The sequence below is a fragment of the Nannospalax galili genome, unplaced genomic scaffold (assembly GCF_000622305.1).
Source record: "Nannospalax galili isolate Female #2095 unplaced genomic scaffold, S.galili_v1.0 scaffold700, whole genome shotgun sequence".
Taxonomy (NCBI): domain Eukaryota; kingdom Metazoa; phylum Chordata; class Mammalia; order Rodentia; family Spalacidae; genus Nannospalax; species Nannospalax galili.
In genome coordinates, this window is record NW_008346151.1 from 236,507 (window position 1) to 262,301 (window position 25,795).

At 38.1% G+C, this 25,795-nt stretch overlaps 1 protein-coding gene across 8 annotated transcripts in view; it reads left to right on the top strand.

Moving 5' to 3' along the window:
- The window catches only part of Cep192 (centrosomal protein 192), a 114,399-nt gene that overhangs the window by 50,404 nt on the left and 38,200 nt on the right, over positions 1-25,795 (top strand). For 7 of the 8 annotated variants that reach the window (XR_003851018.1, XM_029568062.1, XM_017800484.2 and 4 more), the window contains exons 22-35: positions 3,293-3,523; positions 7,260-7,385; positions 7,562-7,705; positions 7,827-7,890; positions 8,624-8,763; positions 8,854-8,946; positions 9,451-9,569; positions 10,636-10,812; positions 16,088-16,178; positions 16,534-16,710; positions 18,874-19,134; positions 20,099-20,214; positions 21,670-21,779; positions 21,999-22,149. Coding sequence is in view for 7 of the 8 variants with exons in the window: in XM_029568062.1 (XP_029423922.1) it covers positions 3,293-3,523; positions 7,260-7,385; positions 7,562-7,705; positions 7,827-7,890; positions 8,624-8,763; positions 8,854-8,946; positions 9,451-9,569; positions 10,636-10,812; positions 16,088-16,178; positions 16,534-16,710; positions 18,874-19,134; positions 20,099-20,214; positions 21,670-21,779; positions 21,999-22,149 (2,000 nt within the window). In the remaining variant the exon portion in view is untranslated. The remainder of the gene's footprint in view (positions 1-3,292; positions 3,524-7,259; positions 7,386-7,561; positions 7,706-7,826; positions 7,891-8,623; positions 8,764-8,853; positions 8,947-9,450; positions 9,570-10,635; positions 10,813-16,087; positions 16,179-16,533; positions 16,711-18,873; positions 19,135-20,098; positions 20,215-21,669; positions 21,780-21,998; positions 22,150-25,795) is intronic. The other variant, XM_029568065.1, reaches the window with a different exon arrangement.

Below are 25,795 nucleotides of genomic sequence, written 5' to 3' on the forward strand. Positions count from 1 at the left end.
AAAATAAGATATTAGATCAGCAATTGAAATTTAAACAAAGAACAAATTAAACCAAAATCAGTAGGAAGGAAATGGTAAGTGAAAAAATTAAAATAGAAAATTGAGAAAAATCAACAAAAGCAAAGTTTAATTTTTCAAAAAATTAACTTTGGATTGGAGAGATGGCTCAGCTCTTGCAGAGGACCCGGGTTCGATTCCTAGCACCCACATGGCAGCTACGAACCATCCTTAACTTCAGTTCCAGCGGAATCCGAAGCCCTTTTCTGACCTCCACGGCATTGCATGACACGGGCGAGCTCACATACATGCAGGCAATATACTTAAAATAAAAAAATAAAATATTTTTTTAAAAAAAGACTTAGAGTAGCATTTGTTTTGGGTATAAGCATGAATATTTAGAATGCAGTTTGGTACTGTGTCACTTTAGCAAATCAGCAGTAGCAAGTTTTCCCCTAGGGCCTATGACCTCCCCAACCATAGGTTTTGATCTGGTTTCTAGTACAAGGTAAGAATTCCCTCCTGTTGAGCAGGCCTCATATCCAATCTGAGAGAGCTTCATGACCCGCCCCCCCAACAGTTGTGCCACTGTTGCACCAGTTGCCACATTTTGCCTGGCAGGCTTTTTTTAAAAAAATTTATTTATTATTTTTAATCTTTATGTGTGTTGAGTGTATTGCCTGCATGTATGTAAGTGCAGCTGTGTCATGCAGTACCCAGAGAGGTCAGAAGAGGGTGTCACATCCCCTGGAACTGGAGTTAGGATGGTTGTTAGTTGCCATGTGGATATTGGGAGTATAACCTGGGTCCTTTGCAAGAGCAGTCAGTGCTCTTAACCCTTAACCGCTGAGCCATCTCTCCAGCCCTGGATCAGCAGCAACTGCTGGGATATGTCCAGGCTTTGGGATTGCTTTTAATCTTAGTTTTTGAATTTTTGTTATTCACACAGGACTTGCTGTCTGTCCAAACGAATAATTTTGGAATGGGGTCTTTTTTGCTTTTTTGAGACAGGGTCTTCCTGTAGTCTCAGCTGATCTGGAACTTGCAATGTAGACCAGGCTGGCCTCAAACTCACAGAGATCTGCTTGCCTCTGCTTTCCATGCATTGGGATTAAAAATGTGTGCCACCATGCCAGACCTGGAGTGGGATCTTTTTAAAGTCCCTCTTTGTTGTAATATTTGCAGTGTAGGAAGTGAACTCTGATATGTTTATATTTTCTATCAGTTTTTATTATTTATTGATTATATCTCAGTGTCTTTTATTTATAAAGTCATGTCAACTTTCCTTTAGCATAATTATTTAACTCAATGAGTGCTCTGAGTTTATAACCTTTACTTGTTGGTTTTACTAAATGTGATTAAATATAAGCTATTATCACTTATCAAGAAAAGGAAAAAGGGGCAGTAGAGATAGCTCAGCAGTTCAGAGCACTTGCTGCTCTTGCAGAGAATCTGAGTTTGGTTCCTAGCATCCATATCCAGTAGTTCACAACCACCTGTAACTCCAGCTCTAGGAGATCTGACTCCCTCTTCTGACCTCCATGGGTACACACATGTACATACACACAAACACATAATTAAAAATAAAATAAAAATCTTAAACGGAGAAGAACTAAGTTACTTATTTGTGCCTTGTCTTCATTTAGTAAGGGGAATATTACTCATTTATCTGATCATTTTCTTACATAATTATTTTGAAATCCCTGGAAATAACAGCTTAGGTAGCAGGGATCTTTCACATAATCAACTACAACTATTCTCATAGACTCTAAATCTTTTTTCATACAATAATCTTCCAATCCTGTCATGAGTAGGGAAGGTGAGAAATAGGATCAGCAGCAACTGCTGGGATATGTCCAGGCTTTGGAATTGCTACTTGCTATCCAGCATTGGTGGGTGGTTTTACTTCCCTTTTCCTCCTAGGTTCCTTATACATGGTAAAATGAGATTGTCTCTTAGTTTCTTTTCCTGTTGCTGTGATAAAATACTCTGGCAAAACCATCTTAATAGAGAAAGGGTTTATTCTGGTTCATAGTTCAAAGGTATATACTCCTTAATGGCAGGGAAGTCAAGGCAGCAAGGGCTTGAAGCATCTGGCCATATCGCATCCATAATTGGCAAGCAAAGAGCATTAGTTGTATGCTGCTGCTCCATGCCCTTTCCCTGCTTACATAGTCTGGGATCCCAGGCAGGGAATGGCACCACCCACAATGGCTGGGTCGTCTCACTTCAGAAAAGGCAATCAAGAGAATCCCCTCCACAGACAGGTCTAGAGGCCCATCTCTCAAGTGACTGGAGATTTTGTAGTTACCAGTTAATATTAACCATCACTACTGTCTCTTATTTTCCTCTCTTTCCCATCTGTTATCAGATCATTATGTTAGGTGAAAATTAATTGGAAGAAAGGATTTTAGGTAGAAGGTAAACTTTAACTTTGTACCCCAGATTATTGTGTAGAAATAAAAAACATAACTTAGACAGATATCTGGAGCTGTGAAGGACTTCTGTGTCCAGTGCTTTTTTTATGGAAAAGTGAAGGTATAGGTAAATATGGACACGGTCCTTACGTAGTGAGAATAAATTTTGTAATTTTGTGGGGGTGAGGGCATGCTCAGGTGTGGAGCTCAGAGGATAGCTTATGGAAATAGGTTTTCTTTCCACATGTGAGTTCCAGGGGTGAGACTCAGGTGGTCAGGCTTGGCAGCAAGTATCTTTACCTGCTAAATTATCTTACCAGTCCTCAAAAAGCCTTTTGACTAATTGTACCTTTGAAATTAGTTACAAGATTGGGGTATTTTGTTTGTTTTCTGAGACAAGGGTCTCATTATGGAACTCGCTTTGTAGATCATACAGGCTCAAACTCATAGAGATCGTCCTGTCTCTGCCTCTTGGGTTGCTGGGAATAAAGGTGTGTACTACCACATGTGGCAGGATTTGGACTTTTAAAATATCTTTATTTTTATTTTATGTGAATGAGTGCTTTGCCTGCATATATGTAAGTGCATCTCTGTCATGCAATGCCTGAGGAGGCTAGAAAAGGCTGTTGGATCCCCTAGAACTGGAGTCAAGGACAGATGTTAGCCAACATGTGGGTTTTGGGAACTGAACCTGATCCTCTGAGAGAGCAGTAAGTTTTCTTAATGCTGAGCCAGATATGGGTATTTTTGAATAGGTAATAAATGTCTAGGTTTCATAGTTTGAGTGATTGGGGGAAAAGGAGTCTTAAACTAGATGATTAGCCTTGATTTTCAAGGTAAAGCCATTTCTAATAAAATGTCTTACTCTTAATTTACAGGTTGATCTTTCAACATACCCTTGTTTAGTTTTCAAGAATAAAATTGTCATAAGACCTCATGCCACAGAGGAAATAAAAATACTTTTTATACCCTCAAATTCTGGGATTTTCAGATGCATGTTTAGTGTTGCTTCTTGGCCATTTTCAGCAGATGCTGAGACAATAGTGCAAGCAGAAGCTTTGGGAAGCAGAGTTGTTCTCACGGCTATTGCTGAGACTCCTGTTATTGAGGTAACTATTTGTAAATGAGTCCTTGTCATTTTATTTATTCATTTTTTAAAATTTACACGTGTGCGTGTGTGTGTGTGTGTGTGTGTGTGTGTGTGTGTGTGTGTGTGTGTGTTTTGCCTACATGTATGTAAGTGCAACTATGCTTGCAGTGCCTGCAGAGGCCAGAAGCGGCATTGAGTCCTCTGGAACTGGAATTACAGGTGGTTGTTAGCCTCCATGGGTGCTAGGAATCTAATCTGGGTCCTCTGTAAGAACAGCCAGTATTCTTAATAGCAGAGCCATCTCTCCAACCCTGTTGTTTAAAAAAAAATTTTTTTTAAATTTTATTTTATGTGTGTGAATGTTTTACCTACATGTTAGTAAGTATACCTGTACATGCAGTTCCCAGAGGCCAGAAGAGGGGGTCAGATCCCCTGGAACAGGAGTTATGGATGGTTGTTAGCTATGTGATTCTCAAAACAGTACCTGGGTCTTTGGAAGAGCAGCCAGTGCTCTTAACTACTGAGCCATCTGTCTAACCCCTCTAGCCCCATTCTTCTCATGGTTGTGAGCCTGAGCCTTTAACGGCTGCACCAGCTCTCTAGCCCCGTTCTTCTCATTTTAATAAAAACAACTGTTTAATTTTGGAAGTGATATTTGGGAAAAAGATGGATTTGTGGGTAGATCTAATTTCTTAACCTTATCTTTTTTTTCTTCCTTTCTTTCAAGACAGAGTCTCACTATGTAGACTAGGCTGACATCGAACTCATAGAGATTTGCCTGCCTCTGCCTCCTGGGTGCTGGGATTAAAGATGTCTGTCACCACACCCTGACTCTTAATATCTTTTTTTTTAAAGATTAATTTTTATTTTATGTATATGAGTATTTGTCTCCATGTATGAATGTTGCCTGTGTGTATGTATGTATGTGTACCACGTGCATGTCTCGTACCCATGGAGGTTAGACGAGGGAGTTGGACTCCTTGGAATGGAGTTTTAGATGATGGTGAGCCACCCTGTGGTGCTGGCAACCAAACCTTGGTCCTGTGGAAGAGCAGCAAGTACTGTTGATCACTGAGCCATCTGACCAGCCGGCCTTCATACCTGCTTATTCCAAGATTTGAAATTAGTTTGTTTTTTTTTTAAATCAGAAACTATAAATATACTTACTAAGATGTTTATAAAGTATAAAAACTTTCTGATAATTTCTCTTGTAGAACTAGATAGACAGGAAAGTTCCCATGGTTTGTTTGTTTGTTCTTCTCTTTTTCCATCTCTGTCTATCCACCCATCCATCCATCCACCCACTTTGGGATAATAAGCACTCATTAGATGATGTGCCTGTTCAGGACAGTGGCTCTCAGTTAATTTGTCTTTTTCATCATTTAATTTGACAAAGGCTACCACTGTACATTACAAGAGCTGGAGTTTAGTGAATGAAGGTCCAGGCAGTTACCCCAGGAGGCTGAGGAGAATCATCCAGGGATTTCCCAGTGTTCATTTCCCAAGGGAATTCATTTGGCAGTTCGTTTTCTAGGGCAAGAGGAGGAAGTGGGACTTGTAAACATTCTCATGTACTTCATCAGCTCTGCTATGCTTGCCATTTTTAAATTCTGGGTTTTTAACTTTAATATTATGGATATTTTGGGCTCAAAAATTATTCAAGAGTTAGATTCTATCTTGGGCATTGTAGAACGTTCAGCTTTTCTCTTGGCTTCTATCCATTAGAACTAGTAATGACTTTTTCCCTAGTTGTAACAACAAAAAATGTCTCTAGCAGATATGAAAAATCATGACTGTACAATATTTGAAGTTGCCATGTCATGAGTGACTTACATTAGTGATACTTTGCAGCAGCATGGGGCATTGAGTCCCATACAGAAATAGTGATGTCTATGTCTGAGCTTTGAGTTTAAAAGACTGTCATACAATGTAGTAAGATGTAGTCAGTGTAAACCAGGCCAGGTAGTATTTGTCTTCTTAGAGGAACTGGGCCATTCTATGCTATCCTTACTTTGTTACTGACTTCAATCTCTCTCTCTCTCTTTTTTTTTTTTTTTTTTTTTTGGTCTTTTTGAGATAGGTCCTCCCTGTAGCCCCAGCTGTCCTGGAACTCACTATGTAGACCAGGCTGGCCTTGAACTCACAGAGATCCGCCAGCCTCTGCCTCCCAAGTGCTGGGATTAAAGACATGCACCACCATGCCTGGTTTGAGTTTGATCTCTTTAACATCTAATCATTATAAGATCTGTTAAAAGTACAGCCAAAATGTTTCTTCCTTTTCATATGTCTTGGTCCCCTAGAGAGCATGTTGCAGGAATGCAGAAATGCAAGAAGGTTTGAAGGACTCCTGTGAGTCTCAACTGGAGCTCCGTGTTTGCTGTGGCCCAGCATCAGGCTCTCATGTTCTTACACTCTTTCCATATGTACCAACCCTGGGCAGGCTCCCTGTTGTTGAGCTAGGGGACAGGGTTTTTCCAGGTTTCTTTTCATTTCTAAAAAGGGCACTTTGGATTTCAGGACGTTATACATAGAGTTTATATTCCATTCCAGCCTTGCCCTGTCCACAAGTTTGAAGTATAATACCTTCAGGGAGCATCAAAGCTCAGTGACTTGGGAAGTTAATCTTGATCCTTGACCATCATGGGCCATTTGGAGGTCAGCTCCCACTTGATCTACCTTTGATTTTTCTAAACTATCAAAAAAAAAAAGATCATGTATTTTAAATGTACAAAATTTCACATGTATGAGGGTCTGTTCGGTTTCTCACCATTGTTTAAAGCTATATCTGTCTGTCATATAGTAGGTACTTGTTTTAAACTTCCAATATGTCTTGTTTTTGGAGACAGACTCTCACTGGGTAGCCCCAGCTGGCCTGGAGTTTGCTATGTGGACCATCCCAGGCTGGCCTCGCTCTCACAGTCTCACGATGATCCACCTATCTCTGCCTTTAAGTGGCAGGACTAAAGGTGTGTGCCCCACACCCAGCTTGATATGCCTGTTTTTAAATTTTATTTTAATTTGATATGTATGAGTGGCCTGCGTGTTTTTTAAGTGCACCCATGCATGCAGTGCCTGTGGCGGCCACAGGAGGACATCAGATCCCCTGGAACTGGAGTTAACTGCCATGTGGGTGCTGGAAACTGAACCTGGCTCCTCTGAAAGAGCAATTAGTGTTCTTAACTGCTGAGCCATCTCTCCAGCCCCCTATATGTTCATTTTTTACATGATTTTAAATATTCTTAGTGTATCAGACTGAATCTGAAATATACCAGTATCTTCATGCCAGTGTATTCTAATGATAGAATCAATTCAATTTATTTTGTTTTATAAAGTTGTTGGTTTCATCTTAAGATCTAATTTTTTCAAAGTGGTAGCAACTGCTTTGCTTTATTCTAAATTATATTGGGCTACATGAACTACCTTAAAAGAAGACTTTAATATTTACTTTTATAGAAAATAAAAAATTTAAAGTAGAATGAGAAGCTGAGCATAGTGGTGGCACACCTTTAATCCCAGCACTTTCAAGGCAGAGCTAAGGGGATCTCTGTGAGTTTGAGGCTTGTCTGGGCTACACAGCGAGTTTCAGGCCATCCAGAGCTATATAGTGAGACCCTGTCTCAGAAAAAGAGAGAGAAAACTTAGGTCTGAGTTTACCTGTAATGCTGACTCTTAACTCATGGTTAAAAGAAGCAGTTCTATGCACATAAGCTATTAATACATTGCTCTTTATAAGTCAGTCCTTTTTTCCCACTTAGGTAGAAACAGAAAAGAAAGGTGTTCTTGATTTTGGTGACTTGACTTATGAAGGCTGGAAGGCTCTCCCACTGAAGTTAATAAATAGGACGCATGCTACTGTGCCGATCAGACTGATTATTAATGCTGTAAGTACTAACCTAGAATAAGAGACTACCTATAGAATATATTGATTTGAAATAGTAGGCACTGCTAATATTCTTGGTTAATTTTCCTTAACGAAAGTATATTGTTAAGGAACGTGTTAACAAATTTAATGTAACACTGTGACTTGGTTGAAATTAGTTGTCTTGTTTCTGAACAGAATGCCTTAGCCTGGCGTTGCTTCACATTTTCCAAGGAGCCCATTCATGCTTCCCTGAAAACTGCTCCTTATGCTGATGTGATTGCTCAGCTTGTGACCCCATCTGTAATCAGCCATGTGATGCCTGCCAGTCAAGATGACCAGGTAAGCTGGGCCAGTAAAAAAATTGGCTTAGAATTGAGGATATTTCCAAACTGCTTTTGTCTCATTGAGATTTCAGTCTTAATATCAGCATGCATTAAAAAATTTGTTTTTCATTTCATAGGATCCAGAATTTCTGATAATTTGGGTTCTTTTCTGTAGTCCAAAGAAAATCATCACTTCTTCAGGTATCATTTATATTTTGGGGGAATTACCCTACTATTTAGTTAACTGAAAATTTAAAATAATTTAAATTTTTTAATTTAAAATAATTAAATGAAAATATTTAGGGTAATTTTTCAATAATTTTATCTTGTTTGGAAAATGGGACAGGTTTGGAAAATGCCATGATATTTTGAGTCAGACTCATGTAAGTGTAGGTAAATCCAAGCAAGTCAGGAAAAACCTGTTTTCTCTTGTCTCTCCAATCATTTCTATTCCTCTTTCAGTTGTTTCAAAAGTCTTGCCCGAATTTTCATTTAAAATTTGTTTATTTTATTTTTTTTTTATTTTTGGTCTCTTTGTGACAGGGTCTCCCTATAGCCCCAGCTGACCTAGAACTCACTATGTAGACCAGGCTGGCCTTGAACTCACAGAGATCTGCCTGCCTCTGCCTTCCAAGTGCTGGAACTAAAGGCGTGTGCCACCATACCTGGCTTAAAATTTGTTTATTCTTATTGTGTGCATATGGGCATGCACTTGGAGGTCACAGGACAATGTGTGAAGTTGGTTCTCTCCTTCCAATTTTACATTGGTTCTGGAGTCTTCAGAAAAAAAAGCTACATGGCAAGGTTTTACCCATTAAGACAGCTCAGTGGATACTGAATTTTCTTTTGATACCCTAAGAGCATTCTCTTGGACTACTGGTGAAATTTGGGATTAAATATCTGTTTTCTGAACTAAAAGAGTGAACTTGTATAGAAATTCTAGGCTCACCTGAAGAGTTCCTGGCTAGAGTGGATATAGAAGTTGACAGCCCAAACCCTATCCCAGTTCTTAGGAGTGTGGATCTCCGAGCAAGAGCAGGAACAGCTAGAATTCATGCTCCTAGGGACTTGCAGGTACCTTCATCATTTGCTGCTCTTTTGTGTTCAGGTTGATTTACTTTAATTGTGACAGTTTTTTAAATGCATGTTTGCCCTCCCCTCTAGACTGTGCATTTGTTGGCCAGCATAAACTCCTCAACAAAGCAGCACTTGCCTTTGAAAAATGCTGGGAATATTGAAGTTTATTTAGATATCAAGGTAAGAATTTCTCGTGAGTTTTGCAATCTCTGTCCCTGACCTTCTGATGGCTGCTGTGCTGCCAACCTTGACAGGATGCTATAAGGATTTAACTAAACAATTATCAAGAGTTTTGTGAAACGTGGGGTCACACTAGCCTGAAATATATGCTGTAGTGAATGAATACTTTGAATATAAGCACCAAGCTCTCAAATAGTTGTGTGTCATCTGTGGCTAGGTAGAACTGAAGAAGAGTGGTCTGCATATGTAGATTTTATTTCTGAGATCCTGGGTAAGAGAGTGGTAGTTATCAAGAATTGGCAACAAGTTTGAAGTGGAGGAGGAGGGAGAAAGAAATGTCCTTTTGAAGTGTCCTTTGTTTATTTTTATTGAGTAAAACAAGCTGGAATAGTGATGGACAGGAGGAAAGAACAAACAACAATCCTAGTTAATGAGAAAGGTACTAAGACAAGAAGCCTGTGGGGGAGTTGCACTCAGTTACGTCATGATTATGTGATTACGTAGGTTGCAGAACAAGGAAGTCAGTTTTCCGTGGATCCAGAGAGTCTCTTCCTCAAACCTGGAGAAGAACATGAGGTTATAGTTTCATTTACACCAAAGGATCCCAAAGCACGTGAGGAAAGGTAACATGAAAGTATTTAGAATGACAAGTCTTTACTAGTCTCTAAAAATAGCCACTTTGCTTAGCTGTTTTTCACTCATAGCCTAGATATGTAAGTTACCTATACCTCACCTAATATGCTATATAGTTGTCTTTTAATCTTTGTGTGTGTCTGTGTGTGTATAGTTTATTTTTTATTCATTATATGTATGAGTGAGGGCATGCACATGCCATGGTACATAGGTGTTTGGACAGAGGATACCTTGCAGCAGTTGCTTCTCTTTTTATCATGGGTTTTAGGAATGAAATGTAAGCCCTCAGACTTGCTCAGCAAGTGTTTGTACCCGCTGAGTCATCTTGCCCATAATTTCTTTTTTGATAGTAAAATCTCTCTTCTTCTAAACCAACTGAATCCAAGTTAAGAAATTGATTTTTTTTCTTCTTTTTTAGTATATTTTGACTAAAGCAAACAATCAGGCATAAATTATTATCTCATTAACCGTTTTTCTTTCTGCCAGCAAATCTTTACTTGGCTTTTTTATTTATTAATTTATGGTTCTTCCTCAGCTCTCCTCCCAGGCCTGTGATTTTTTAATACCTAATTCATAAGTAAATAGCAGTTTTTAGTCAGAATACCATTGTTGTTCATATTTGAACTTACGTACATAAATGTAGCTTAAAGCATGCCTCAGAGCCACCCCTAGCCTATCGCTAGCATGGAGTGCAGCAGAATGCTTAAGTCTAGCTAGCCTGTTACTAGAGTCCTACCCAAAAAGATATGCTAGTGTGAGTATTTGTGCTCAAAGATTTTACCCTCAGCCTGTGCCAACTCCTTCTACAACCCTCAACTCTTCTCAGATTCCTCTATGAATAAATAGTATTCTCACAGCACTGTGAAACTTCTCTTGTCCTGTCACATAGTTGTTATTGTGATTATCATGTCCATTGTGTGTACTTTTTCCCTGGAACATAAGCTGTTGGGTTGGGAATATTATGTTTTTATTACCAACTCAGTCTCTTGGACAGAGGGAGTGCATAGGAAATAATTGCCAAAAGAACTAAATATGGGTCATTTTCTTCTTGGTTAGGATTTTGAAAATATTTGTGCAGCCTTTTGGACCTCAGTATGAAGTAGTGTTAAAGGGTGAAGTCATTTCTTCTGGAAGTAAGCCTCTGCCACCTGCACCCTACTGTTCAGATATCCCACTGATTTTGTCTAATAAGCAATTTCTGACTTGGGGAGGTGTCCCTCTTGGCAGAACACAGTAAGTATCCACATAACAGCTCAGTAGTGCTGAAATATTGTCTAATTACCTAATGTTATTCTCTCAGGTGTTAAATATGAGTGCATTTTCTTGTTAGATTTGACCTAAAGATATTTGCTTAATCTCTGTATGATGAACTTAAATTCATTTTAATTTAAAATATCTTTTTTTTTCTTTTTTTTAATCTTTTTGAGACAGGGTCTCCCTGTAGCCACAGCTGGCCTGGAGCTCCATGTAGACCAGGCTGGCCTTGATCTTAAAGAGGTCTACCTGCCTTTGCTTTCTGAGTTCTGGGATTAAAGGCTTATACCACGTGTGTGTGTGTGTGTGTGTGTGTGTGTGTGTGTGTGTGTGTGTGTGTGTGTTTGTGTGTGTGTGTGTGTGAACTTAAAAGTCAGTAGATGCTTCTGATTATACAGTCTAGGTCATTGATAAACCTCAATGTTTATTCTTTTCTTATGTTGTGCTTTTTTGTCTGTCCTAAATGTTTACCCATACATTTCTGTGGTACTTGAAAGAGGAAATTTGGTTGAATCTCTACCACAGGTATGATGAAATCACATATTTAAAGGTATAGTTTTGTTCTAAAAGAATCTTGATTCATCTCCTTTATGGAGTTCATCCATCTGCTTAGCTATTCATGTGTTTGGTTCTCATTACCTTGTCTCATTCCAAAATCAGTTTTCAAAAAGACACAGTAAGATAAGGACAGTTGAATGGGAATTGATTTTGGTGAGGAATGAGACCATAGGAGTCACCTTGAATGCCTGCTTTAGACCCTGTGCCCTTGATTCTTGCTTCAACATGGATCTGTATCTAGTATGGATGGTTCTGCTCAGCCCTGTAAAGAAGGCCATACCATCAGTTCTGTTAGTCCAACAGCTCAACTTAGAAGAGGTAGAAGAGGTTTATTATGGCTCATGTTTCATAGTGTATAGTCTATTGTGGCAGGGTGTCACGACGGAGTACCCTCTGCAGGTGTGCATTTTCCACATCTTTCTGCTGTGTTTTTTGCTCTGAATGCTCTCTCAATCTGATTAAAAACATCCAGTAATAACCATGCTGAAGCCTGCATGGTATGCTGTCTTGAAACTTCCTCTACTAAACAAATTAATCCATTACTTGAATTCAGCCTTGCTTAAATCAGGGCATGTGTAGAACAGCCAGATACTTTGCTAATGACCCTTAGCTCAATTCCACCAGGGCTCTTGTTCTTCTTTGGAGCACAGTCTTAACTACCTGTATTTCTGTCAGTGTTCCCATCAGAATGGCATATTAAGTTCTGCTTACATATAGAATTCTAGGACTTCTCTAGTCTATAGCTCCCAACTTTTTCACATTCTTCCCATAATCATTCCAAAGGTCTACAAACCACATAGGTTTGTCATAGTAACAACACTGTTTCTCAGTACTAATTTTTTTGTTATTTTTCTCATTGTGACCAAAATACCTGGCATGGACAATTTAAAGAAGTTTATTTTGGCTTATAGGTTCAAGAGTATATCGTCTACTATGGGTGGCAGAAGCATATGGTAGTATTCTTTGCATAGCAGCCAAATAAGGAAAGAGTAAACCTTACATGAAGGAGCCAGAGATACTGTACCCCCCAGTCACACCCCCAGTAACCTGCTTCTCCATCTTGGCCTCACTTCTTAAAGGTTCTATTGTTTCTCAAGACAGCATTACCACCTGGGTAACAAGTATTCAGAAATATAAGCCTGTGGGGAACATTTACATTCAGATCATAATATAAGTGGACTGACTTGTTACTGCTAAAGATTTTTGAGAGGTCCAGCTTCCAGGGATCCTTTTAAAGACAATTTGTATAATACAGTGACTCAAAGAAAAATAACCCTCCAAGTAATAATTACATCCCAGTTCCTTGAACTTTGTTTTTTGATGCTTTCCTGTGACTTGGGTAGATGTAGGACTCTCATGCATGGTATAGCAAAATCACCTTTCTGAGTTTGCCAAGTCCATGTGATGATTTGAGATAATTCAAGCCCTTTAGAAGAATAGATAGACTATGTGTGTTCTTTAAACACCACTCTTTAAACATATCTCTTGGCTAGGCTTTTGAGAAATACTGAGTTTGAACTAATGATCCCTCTTCAGTTGCTCCTGTGTTGGTTATATGTGTCCTGTGCTTTGGCAGTCAGTTGAAATAGAATCAGGATTGGAATGTGTTGAAGGGTGAAGCTACATGAGCTGTGTGCTCACCAGAAAGCACTTCTGACTCCACACTGGACTTAAATCATACCTGGGTGACAAGATTTTCCTCAAAGTAAGTCATAGAGCAGGACAGTCACCGATCACCTCAGCAGGAGAGCTGTCTCATTCTTAGGCCTTTGTTTTCTGCCTGAGACACTCCTTCCTGGTCATATACATGGCAAGTCCTACTTAGCCAAGGAGTAGCTGGTTTTATTTCTTATTTAATACTTTCAAAGCACTGAACTTGAACCTGGGGCTGTTGTTTTAGTTTCTTGAGATAATGTCTCACTATGTAGCCCTGGCTGGCCTATAACTCCTTATATAGACCAGGCTTGCCTCAAACTCACAGAGATCTGCCTCAGCATCCTGCCTCTGCCTCCTGAGTGGTGGGATTAAAGGGTGCACCATCATCTCTCTGGAGAGAGAGAGAGAGAGAGAGAGAGAGAGAGAGAGAGAGAGAGAGAGAGCTTGTATTACTCTGCAACTGAGAAGATCCGATAGGAGAGATACTTAAAAAAATGCTCTGTTAAGATGATTCTTAAAAAGCCACATGCCTTTAATCCCAGCACTTGGCAGAGGCAGGCAGATCTCTGCAAGTTCCAGGCCAGCTGGGGCTACAGGGAGATACTATCTCAAAAAGCAAGGAAACAAACAATTAGCCATCTCAAAAATACCAATATTGTGTGCTTGTCCTTATTTGTGGTCTTTGTATTCTATATAGTCATATAAAACAATATAAATGTGCATACACACACAATTAAAGCAAAAGTAAAATTGTCTAGAGGAAAAAGGGTAATAATCAGGGGGCAGGGGAGAAAAGAGAATTGTGTTTACCTGCGTGAGCCCTCCACTTCATGAGAGTTATTTATTATTACTATTTTTTGGTCTTTTTGAGACAGGGTCTCTCTGTAGCCCCAGCTGTCCTGGAACTCACTATGTAGACGGACTAGCTTTGAACTCACAGAGATCTCCTGCCTCTGCCTCCCGAGTGCTGGAATCAAAGGCGTGCCCGGCTTATTATTTTCATTTTATGTATATGCATGTATTGCCTGCCTGTAGGTAAGTGCACCCTTGTCGTGCAATGCCTATGGAGGAAAGAAGAGGCTGTTGGATCCCCTGGAACTGGAGTTAAGGACAGTTGTTAGCTACCATCTGGGTGCTGGGATTCAAACCCAGGTCTTCTGCAAGAACAGTCAGTGTTCTTAACCACTGAGCCATCTCTCCAGCTCCTCCTCCTCTTTTTATTTTTTTATGGGGCTTTTTGCTACTCTAACATTCTCCCCTCTGAAGAGGTAACCATAAAATCTTTCAGGGATTAGATAAATGCTCCCAAATACTTTTGACATTTTTGGCCTTTTGGAACAGAGTTATGTTGCTAAGAGACCCAAGGACATTTTGACTTTTAGCCAAGAAACTGTCTACATTTCTTTGGGGTCTTTTTACACTAACTGCCTAGCCAATTCCTACCTCCTATTCTTGTCACACCATCCTCTGAAGTGGTTACCCACCTTGTGGATAGGGAATTGGGACACAGACCGCTCTGGCTTATTCCATGCTGAACAGGGATGCAGAGTGAGGCAACTGGGGTACCCCTTCAGTGGGCCTATCTAAAAGACTCCCAAATTGCATAACTCTTATCTGTAGGGGGAAAAGAAAGTCCTTAACTGGTGAATAGGAGATGTGAAGGAAAAGTAAAGGCAAGAGTAATGAGCATTACAAGTTCTAGGTAGGGAACTAGAAAAAAGTCAGAATGGGAAATTTCAAATGTCCATATGAGAATCCATTGGAATTTCTTGACAGGCGCTTCCACAAGCATTCCTTCTATTGGGTTCCTCCTCATTTTTCTTTTGTCTGCCAAGGTTGGACTTGAGAGTGATAGATTCAGGATTTGCTTTCAGGCATTTTGATAGCTGTTGTAGTGGTTAGAATCATTATCAGTTCCCTCTCAAAGGCTTCTTGATAGGGGGAGAAAACAAATTTGGCCATCATTTTAGAACAATAGTGGGTTGTCTCCCTTAGCTATAGGTGGGCACTACAGTATTACAGACCAAGATTTAAAGTCTTACATCTGAGCAGCACTTTCTGTTTCAGAACAAAATCATCAATGAGAAATACTTGTCTAAATAAGTATTTTTTTTTTAATATGGACTTAAGCCTAATGTCCGAGAAGTGTAATCCCATGAACTCTTAAAGAACCATACTGATCACTTTACTCTTTGCTTATACTTTCCTTTGGGTGTTTAAGACCATACAGTTGGCCCAAATAAATCAATTTATATTTACATTTACGATCTGTTCTTGGGTCACATGGGCTTGGGAGGAACTCCTGGCTCCTTTCTTTTACCAGTTCCATCATGTGAAGATAAGTCAGAGGTCCCACTCAACCATGGCTGGCTTCACTTGGAAGCATGGAGGAAATGTTTCCTCTGAGTTGACCCTCCCCTTTGTAGTCTGGATACTGGTTCAAGTCCATCTCGTGGGGTCTCCATGGCCTCCCTGAACAAAAGGACAGGTGACTCACCACTGTTACAGGATATTTTGAGAGATGTTCCATAGTCCTCTGGGACTTAGTCAACCTTGGAGGACAAGGGGCAAATACTTTCCTTTAAGTCCCTCTGACCAGATTAGTATAGGCCTCAAAGTATGGCTGTTAAACATCCAGGGAAGTTAGTTCCACCAGCCTGGTATTTTTAATTACCCTGTGCTATGTAGATAAAGCTTTGGTGAAAAACCAAACAGTCTCAGATAAACCTTGACTAGATATATATTTTTTTTCCCTTAAACTAGTGACTAAACTATGACCTTGGAAATTTTAAGATTATGTGTGTATTATTTTTGTCTCATCCTTTATATATCATAACAAACCTACACAGACTTTCATCAAAAAAGATTCTTAAGCCTTTAGTTTTTGGAAATGATTGTGGAGAGATTATTCTTGCCTATTAAGGTCAAATGTGCAATCAGTCCATCTTCAGATTTTGTGGTCAGTTTTAGTTGGCTTTGTTTTTTTATCATTATAGCAATATCTATGAAAAAAAACTTTAAAATATGTCATTGTTTTTAGACTTCAGAAACTAGCTTTAAGAAACAGTTCTACATCTGCAACCCAACACTTGCGACTCCATATTAAAGGACAAGATCAGGATTGCTTTCAGGTTTGTACAGTGCACAGTCTCTTACACGGTGTGATTTAAAAAAATTTTTCATTGTTTCATTATATTTGATACAGGGTCTCAACTGTGGAGCCTAGGCTGGCCTTGAACTCATGATGAGCCTATTGTCTTTCATAGGCCTATAGCATCACACATGGCTTCTCTTGATGTTTTTTCTGAGTCCAGAATGATCAATATATGTAGACCAGTTGTTTTGTTTTTGTGTTTTGTGCTGGGGATGGAACTACATGCTAGGCAAGGGCCTTGCTAGGTAAGGGATGAGCTGCATCCCTAGCCAGACCAACTGTTTTATTTGTTCTAGTGTTTGGGTTTATGTAGTTACTGTTTTTAATTGTAGCTTCAGAACACTTTCGGCTCAGAAGACAGACTGACCAGTAACTGTGAGATCAGAATTCACCCAGAAGAGGACTACATAATCTCTGTGTTATTTGCACCTACTCGATTATCTTGTATGTTGGCTAAACTAGAAATCAAACAACTTGGAAATCGATCACAGCCAGGCATTAAGTTTATGGTAAGATAAATTCTTTTTTCATAATTCTTTTTTGAAGTTCATAATAAGTTATAACTATTGCTTTTATGTTGACAAATTATATACTCTACTTTTTATAAGTTCTAGACTTAAAACAAGTTACAGAATAATTATCAAGTTGTTAAAACTAACCATTGTGGGGGACTGGAGAGATGGTTTAGTGGTTAAGAGCCCTGGTGCTCTTGCAGAGTACCCAGGTTTGATTCCCAGTACCCACATGGTGGCTAACAACCATCTACAACACCAGTTCCAGGGGCTGCCCTCTTTTGACCTCCCCACGGAGGGTGCACTTAAACACATGCAGGCAATACACTCATATACATAAAATAAAAATAATAAAATATTTTTAAAACCCTACAACCATTGTGATATTCCCATAATCACCAATCTTTTATAATGCTTTAAAATTTCATTTCAGTTTGGGGATTGTTACAATATATGGAATTTGTGAGACACTAACTTCCAGATTTTAGCAAATATCCCTTACAGAATTTACTAGACTCTGTTCCAGATATTGGGACTATAAAGACAAGCATTTTTATATTTTGTTTATTCTTAGTACTACTTTAAAAAAGAACTTAAAGCGTGTTATATAGATGCCAGAAAAACTAGATGAAAAGGATAACTGAGGAAAGGAAATAGGTACAACATAGGTAAGTGACATTCCAGCTCGTAGAAATGAACACCTTCAAACTGCGCATTACCCTGGCAGTGAGACTGGAGCTGAAATTTTGGTTCTATTTTTAGTGTCAAATAGAAATATGATAAATTACTAGATTGACTGAGGTAGATTTCTTTGACATGGAAGTTAACCTTTTCTCTGTGGAGCCACTTAATTGGCCCCATGGTAGGCAAAATTGTTTGAAAACCTGTGGTCACTTTTAGAACCTGTGACAACTCTGTTTTGTAGTCTTTAAGAGTAATGGTTCTTAAGAAGAGGCTGTGCTACTCCCAGGGGATTCTCAGCAGTATCTGGAGACAGCTTGATTGTCTTAATTGGGGTTAGAACAAGAGTGTTACAGATATCTGCCAGTTGCTGCTGCCAGTTGCTGCCTCGTATCCTGCAATGCAGGACAGCCCCTGCCACAACAAATCCAGCTAAAAATGTCAATAGTATTGAGCTTAAGAAATCCTTCTCTAGGGCAATAGTTTTTTTCCCAATGAATCTCTGGACCTTTTGGCATTAAGTCAGGGTAGTTTTATTTAATAGTTTTTTGTTATTGTTGTTTTTTAGTATGCATGGGTATGTATGGTGTGCACATCTGTGTATGAGTGCATGCATGTGTGTGCACATGGAGGCCAGAGGTTGATGTAGGGTGTCTTCTTCAGTTGCTTTCTACTTTATTTACTAAGTAAAACTGGGTCTCTATGAACCTTAAAAATGTTGTTTTGGCTATTCTAGGTAGCCAGCTTGCCCCAGGACTTCCCATTTCCACTTCCCAAGTACTGGATTACAGGTGGATCTGAAATCCAGTCATTATGCTTATGTGGCAAGAGCTTTATATCCTGGCTCCAATCTGTGGCTTCTACATTTCTGATTTGCGTGAGCCTGGAGAATTTTTTGAGTACTTGACCACAGTTTAGTAGTTTTGCAAGTTTCTCTTTGACATTGGCTTTACAAAGATTGTATGATGACAGATTTTCTTTTTCTTCTAAGCTTTCTGTTATGCAAGTTTTTCAAATTACTGAAAAGTTGAAAAAAAAAAAAATCACCCCTGAGATTCTACAATTTGTTTTGCTATATTTCTTTTACCACATACCTGCCCATTTACCACTTCGTTTGTGTTTTAAGGCATTTCAAAATAACTTATGAGCGTATGCTTCACCTTAAATTTATGCAGGCATATTTATGCTAATTTTTGTTCTTCTGCTGAGCTTGGCTTATGTGACATATGTGACAGGAAATGATTGTTCTTTACATATTAAAAGGTAAGCACTTTCGACGTGCTTGTATTTATTTGTATTTCCCTTAAAAAGGTCTTTCTATAATGGTGGACTTGAAGTCAGGTTACTACTAGCCCAAGGATATAAACACAAAAATTTTAATGATATTAAATCTATGTTTTATTCTGATTGTAATTAAATCTTCTTTCCTATACAAAAATAATTTTGGCTGTTTTTTTGTTTTGTTTTGTTTTTTTTAAGATACCTTTGTCTGGATATGGAGGAACGAGTAATCTTATTTTAGAAGATGTTAAAAAATTATCTGACAGTTACTTGGTAACAGTGGCTGGCTTAATTCCTGGCAAAGAAAGTAAAGTTGTTTTTTCTATCCGCAACACTGGCTCTCGAGCAGCTTTTGTTAAAGCAGTCGGGTTTAAGGATTCTCAGAAAAGAGTTTTGCTGGATCCTAAAGTATTGAGGATTTTTCCAGATAAATTTGTACTCAAGGAGAGAACACAAGAAGTAAGTATAAGATCTCTGCCCTAAAATAATGAAGTCACAGGCTGGAGAGATGGCTCAGCAGTTAAGAACACTGGCTGCTCTTGCAGAGGACCCAGGTTTAATTCCCAGCACCCACATGGCAGCTAACAACTGTCCTAACTTCCAGTTTCAGGGGATCCAACACCTTCTTCTGACCTCTGTGGACATTGCACAACACAGGTGCACTTATATACATGCAGATAATACACTTATACACATCAAGTAAAAATAATTTTTGAAAAATGAAGTCACAGGGCTGGAGAGATGGCTTAGCAGTTAAGAGCACTGACTGCTCTTGCAGAGGACCCGGGTTTGGTTCCCAGCACCCACATGGCAGCTAACAACTGTCCGTAACTCCAGTTCCAAGGGAATCCAAAACCCTCTTCTGACCTCTGCAGCATTGCACGACACAGGTGCGCTTACTTACATGCAGGCAATACACTCATACACGTAAAATAAAAATAATAAATAAAATAATTTTTTAAGTTTAAATAAAGTGAAGTCATATTCAGATTTAATTTTTTTTAATTTTAAATATTTTTATTTATTTTTATTTCATTTTACATGTATGAGTGTTATGCCTTCATGTAGGTAAGTGCATCCGTGTTGTGCAAATGCTTGCGGAGGACAAAAGAGGCTGTTGGATTCCCTGGAACTAGAGTTATGGGCAGTTGTTAGCTTCCATGTGGGTGCTGGGATTCGAACCTGGGTCTTCTGCAAGAAGTCAGTGCTCTTAACTGCTGAGCCATCTCTCCAGCCCTAGATTTAATATTATTATGTATTTTATGGCCAACAGCTAAAATAATATTTGGAAAGTGCCCTACATTTATACTTGTGTCAGTATTGACTCTTTCTAATTGTGTAATAATGTTTATCCAGAATCAGATGACTTACTGAGGAAAAATATTTAATATTTACTACTGATTTTTTTTTTTTTTTGCATCAGGATGTTACTTTAATATACAACCCATCAAACAGAAAGAATGATTATAAAACTGCAACAGAACTGTCAACTATATACTTCTTTGGTGGCGATGAAATTTCCAGACAACAGTATCGAAGGTAGAGTACTTGCCTTAGACAGTGTCGGGGACTGTTTAGTCAAAACGGGAATAGTTAATAATTTGGAAACTTCATTTATTACTATGCTGATTGAAAAAGAAATATCTTGGTAAGTCATGTGGCTTATGGGTGATAAGTTGGGCATGATGTGAGTTAGAAACTCCTGGAGGAAACATCTGTGTTTTCCTGCCTTGTGTCTTTCTTGATGAATGTATCCTTCTCTTCCTTTACTCAATAGTATCATCATATTTATAATAGGTACATATTTCTAAATGTACTAAAGGATATATCACGTGACCATACATTGGTTTCAGAAAGAATTTTTAAGAACCACTGAAAGATTATATAAACACACCTGATTAATTTGGAATCTTCCTGGGAAGGCTGTGAATTATTTCAAAGGATCATTATATTTTAGAAATGTGTAGGATGCTTTAACTTATAGATACTAAAAATATGTACTTCTACAAAATTTTTACATTTAATAGATATATAATATACTATACCAAACTGTTGGCAAGTTTAGGATATTGATCTATTTCCAAGTGTGATTTGCATTGTTAAAATTCTGGGTGTTTTTTAATTATAAAATTTAATTTCTTAGACTAGAGGACCTAAGTATAAGATAGGTAAAGCTCATGAATTTGTCTACTAGTAGAAAATTAACTCCAATTGGGAGTTGTGGGTGAGTATAACAATCTCTTACTTATCTGGCCCTTTGTGCGCTGCTGTGTTTTAGTCTGATACAAAATTCAGGAAATCATTTTCTTTCTGATTCATTGGGGTATTTAAAGAGGGATGACTTAATGTGTGATCCTTTGAACCTAAACCTAGCTTTTTAATCTTAATTACTTTAGAATAAAAACTGACATTTGAAAAATCAGATTACCAAGTTTCTTGTTCCTCCCCCTTTCTTTCTACTGAGATATAAAAATTAATGTATTGTTTCAGAACTTCTAATTGCTATAAACTTAAGTACTGAAATCTCCTTTGGTTATGAACATTTGAGAATTACAGAGGTATTTACAGTTCATGTCTCACTGCTAAGATTCTCTGAAAGATGCTTATGTCTACAATAGTTTTGTGTTTACTTAAATATTGCTCTAACTAGTTCATTTTTTTTAGCATGCTCTTTTTTTTCCCCTTGAGGCAAAGTTTTATGACAAATTACACAAATAATGAAAATGTAAGACCTGAAAAGGATCTAATCTTTCTACTCCTAGAGTTCTTGTTTTGATATTAATATATCATTGAAACTACTGATTTTACTACCATTTGTAACTTTTGGCTGAACTTCAGAAACAGGTTTTCCTTTAAAAAGTACTTATGACTTGAGACAAGATCTATGTATGATTGTAATGTGCTATTAGTGGGATTTACCAAATACATTAATTAAAATATAATTTAAGTCACTCTACGTTTAAATCACTTGAACAAAAAAATCTCTTCTGGCAGAGCCCTGTGGCATAAACCAGGAATCATAAAGCAGATACTTCCAGAACATAGTATACTGCAAAACATTGACTTTGCTGAAGCATTTAAAGATGAGCTATTAATAGATGAAGGTAAGAATCATAACGTCTTCAGTCTTGTGGGTCACTTGTATTATTATCTAGGCATGAGATAAGAGGAAGGAAGATGCTAGATTGCTTGTGATTTCATACCCATCAGTGGTATTAATACTTGAAATAATGTTTTATTGCTACTGATATATATATATGTAAATTAATTTATTTGTGCGCTTATGTAAAGATTTATGTGTTTCAAAGCATGTTCTTTTTCAGCATATGATCTTCCTCAACGGCCCAATGACATTCAGCTCTTTTATGGAAGCATGCGTAAAATTACCCTGTCAGTAATTGGAGAATTCAAAGATTCCATTTCTAGCAGAGAATTTCATCAAGCTTCTTCTGAAAGTAGTACAGAATCTAAAAGGTATTTCAAGATTATTTGATTCATAGTACAACTCATCTTTTCCTTACTTTTCCATATTATTTTCTCTCAGTTTTTTCACCTTTTTACTTTAAGTTGAAAGTTTTGCACTCCTAGAAGAGAACTTCTAAAAAGCCAGTACTCAAATTTCCTAATTTTACCACATTTACCTTATTATTTCTTATAGAGATTTTTTTCCCCTTAGCTATCTAAGAGTAAGTTGCAGGTATCAAAGTAGTAAGTTCTAAAGTTGCTAAAAATACTTTTCCATCAAAATTAGAACATTTAATATTGATGCCATAATGTCTTAGTGCACAGACTCCATTTGTATTTCTCCAGTTGCTGCAATAATGCCCCTCATAGTTAAACTGTAAAGGAAAACCCTCTTTGGTCTAGAATCTGAGATTATACATTGAATTTAAGTGACCTATCTCTTCAATATTGAGCAGTCCTTGTGTCTTTCCTTACCATTCATAAATGAGATAGCACAAATGGATTATCAAATCAGATCCTCAGAGTCAAAAGAATTCTAGTTAAGCTTTACTGGTTGTGGTGGTACTACATTAAAGAAAAACTTCACTCTTGGAGTTGTTTGACCTAAAAGTGAGATTGATATGTTCTGAGTGTTCTCATTTCTCTCAGATCTGTGTGTGTTCTTCTGCGCTGTTGTGTTCTGTTTATATTCTATTCTGTCCATTCTAATAAAGGGCTTCCTTTCATATTTATTGAATAGCATTGAACAGAATGGGAACAGCATAAGCAATCTTTGATAAGAGTTTTACAAAGGAAGAAGTTGTTTTTCTGACTCTACTCACTCAGAACAGCATGTAAAACCATAAATAGATGTCCTCAACCTATACCCATATGTTGCTTCAACATTTGTGGGGGAAAGGTTTTCAGCTTCATCTCTGCTTTCAGCTGGGTGATCTTAGGTCTAATTACCACAACATACACATACATTGTTCTGAGTCCAGGAATAACTCAGTCAAATAGGCAGTAGGGTATAAGATTTAAAGCTAAGCATTCAGGATTACAAAGCGTTGTAAGACTGATTACATTGTTTTTCTTAAAGGTCTGTTAATATTTAGCAAGCTGAGTACACAGTTTAAGAAGGAGTTCATAGTTCTAAGTGTTTTCAACATATAATTAACTTCGTTTTCATGGTTATGCAGAAATTCAGTTTGTAAAGGCTTATTACAAGATTCATTTTCAGAAAAGTAATTTTTATACCTGATAATTTTAAACAAAGTCTGAGATTATCTGTGGTACTTCCTAGGTATCTTTTTTTTTTTTTTTGCAACATTAATACCTGTGCTATGGTTCAAATTTAATACACATTCTCTGTGTTGTGCATTTGACAAAAGGGGAAGCCATCTCAACCATAAGAGTTGTTTTATAGTTTGCCAATAATTTATATGATAATTCTTAAAAAAATGATATCTCATAGGTTCATAAATTTCTGGTTTCTTCACCACAAACGGTTGCAAACAGATCATTCTTTTAAATACTACACGTGGTTAAGAAAGATTCCAAAGTTAAGAATACTAGTATATTTGCTGGGGGATTACCAGATTTGTCCAAGTCATTTTTCTTTTTTCTTTGAGTATCCCCAATAAAAAGGATCAAAAAGATGCAGGCCAGCACTATTTATTTACTGATGAGTTTGATGTTTTGGCGGAGAGCAGAGTAGTTTCTAAAGCATGCTTCAGTTTCATTTCGCAGATTCAGGTTTGACACTTTCAGCAGAACACCAAAGAAAGAACTAATTTTTTTTTAATGCATCTTCTCAGGTGATGTGCAGTGCTGACTTGTCCTGTTTTTGTTTTTGTTTTCTTTTTGAGACAGGGTCTTACTATGTAGCCCTGGCTTGTCTGGAACTTGTATATAGACCAGGCTGACCTCAAACTTGCAATTATCCTCCTGCCTCTGTTTCTTGAGTGCTGGGATTAAAGACTTGAGCCATGCTGCCTGGCAGTACTAATATATTTATTTATCACTTAGTTAATAGTGTCTCCCAAATTTCTCCATCACAGAGTTACTGTTTTTTAAACAAATATTCAGAGATTGTCATCAAATATTTTTGCTTCCATTTTTAATTGTCTGATTCCTATTATTACTGTCATGGTATTTCTTTTTATTCTTTCTTTCTACTTTTGTTATTTAGCTGTCCACTGTGAAGAAGAAACTGATTTTTCCCCTTTTTATGTACTGTTCTAGTTTGCCTCCAATTGCTGTGATAGAACACTCTGACCAAAATACCAACTTGGGGAGGAAAGGGTTTATTTGACCTAAATCTCCCAGGTCACAGTTTGTCACTGAGGGAGCCCAAGGTAGGAACTCAGGTCAGGAATCTGGAGGCAGGAGCTGAAACACAGGCCTTGGAGGAATGCTGTTTACTTGCTTGGTCCTCCAACCCATGCTCAGCCCACTTTGTTATACAATACAAGACTACTTGCCCAGGGGTGGCACTGCCCTCAGTAGACTGGGCCCTCCCACATCACTCAAAAATCAAGAAAATGCCCCACAGGCATGGCCACAGACCAGTCCAATGCAGGCAATTCCCCAACTGGGGCTCCCTCTACCTGGGTCTGTCAAGTTGATAACCAAAGTTATCCAGCACATGTACTTACTCTAATACTAGGATGGGCTTGTGGATTCAGTATGACTCACCGTTCTCTAGTCTTGTATTCTGGTTCCTTGTTCCTTTTGATAGGTCCCACATCATTCTTTGAGCATTCTCTTATTCATTAATTACCACAGCAAGATACGCTAGGCTTATCTGACATTTTTCCTGCCCAGCTTTAGAATAGCTTTTTCTCTTAGAAGGGTATGGTTCCTTCTTGTAGAGAATGACATTGGAAACCAGGGAATGACACTGAGTGGGCTCATCCCATTGTGGTGTTGCTGTATCCTGGGCCATTGTGTTGACAGAGCTAAGAAATACATGAGTTAATATAAAAATCTGCATGCATATGTATCTTTCTGTTTATAAGTATGTCCAAAAAAGCAAACATGAATTTATGCCAGTGTCGTCAATTCTAATCAGACACTGGACTGTATCCTTCCCATAATTATACCTTTTTCTCTAATTATCCCTATTCTTATTATCATAAGCATTTACTCAGTCTCTCAATTTCAACTAATCTCATCATATGTTGTCTCCGGAGCCCAGTGCTGCTGTTGTACACATTAGCTAGTGTCCTGTTGAGTTCAGTAACAACAGCCAGCAATACTCCCATCTGCCTGTCTTCTGCCATCCCACCTATTCTTGTTCCTGTGCTTTTAGTTTTGATCAAAGATATGCAAAGGAATAATTAAAGATGATGGAAAGATGACTCAGTGGTTAAGAGCACTGGCTACTCTTACAGAGGACCTGGGTTCGATTCCCAGCATCCACGTGGCGGATAACAATTGTCTGTAACTCCAATTCCAGGGGTCCAACCCCCTGTTTTGACCTCTGCAGGCATCGCATAACATGGGTGAACTTACATGCAGATAATATACTCATAAACATAAACTAAAAATAAAAAACACTTAGTAGTTACATATATCAAGACTTACCTTGACAATCACCGTGGTCAGGGACTCATCTTCAGTAAGAAAAAACTTTGAAGAACCAACAGTTGTTTTAATTGGTCTGACTCTTGTC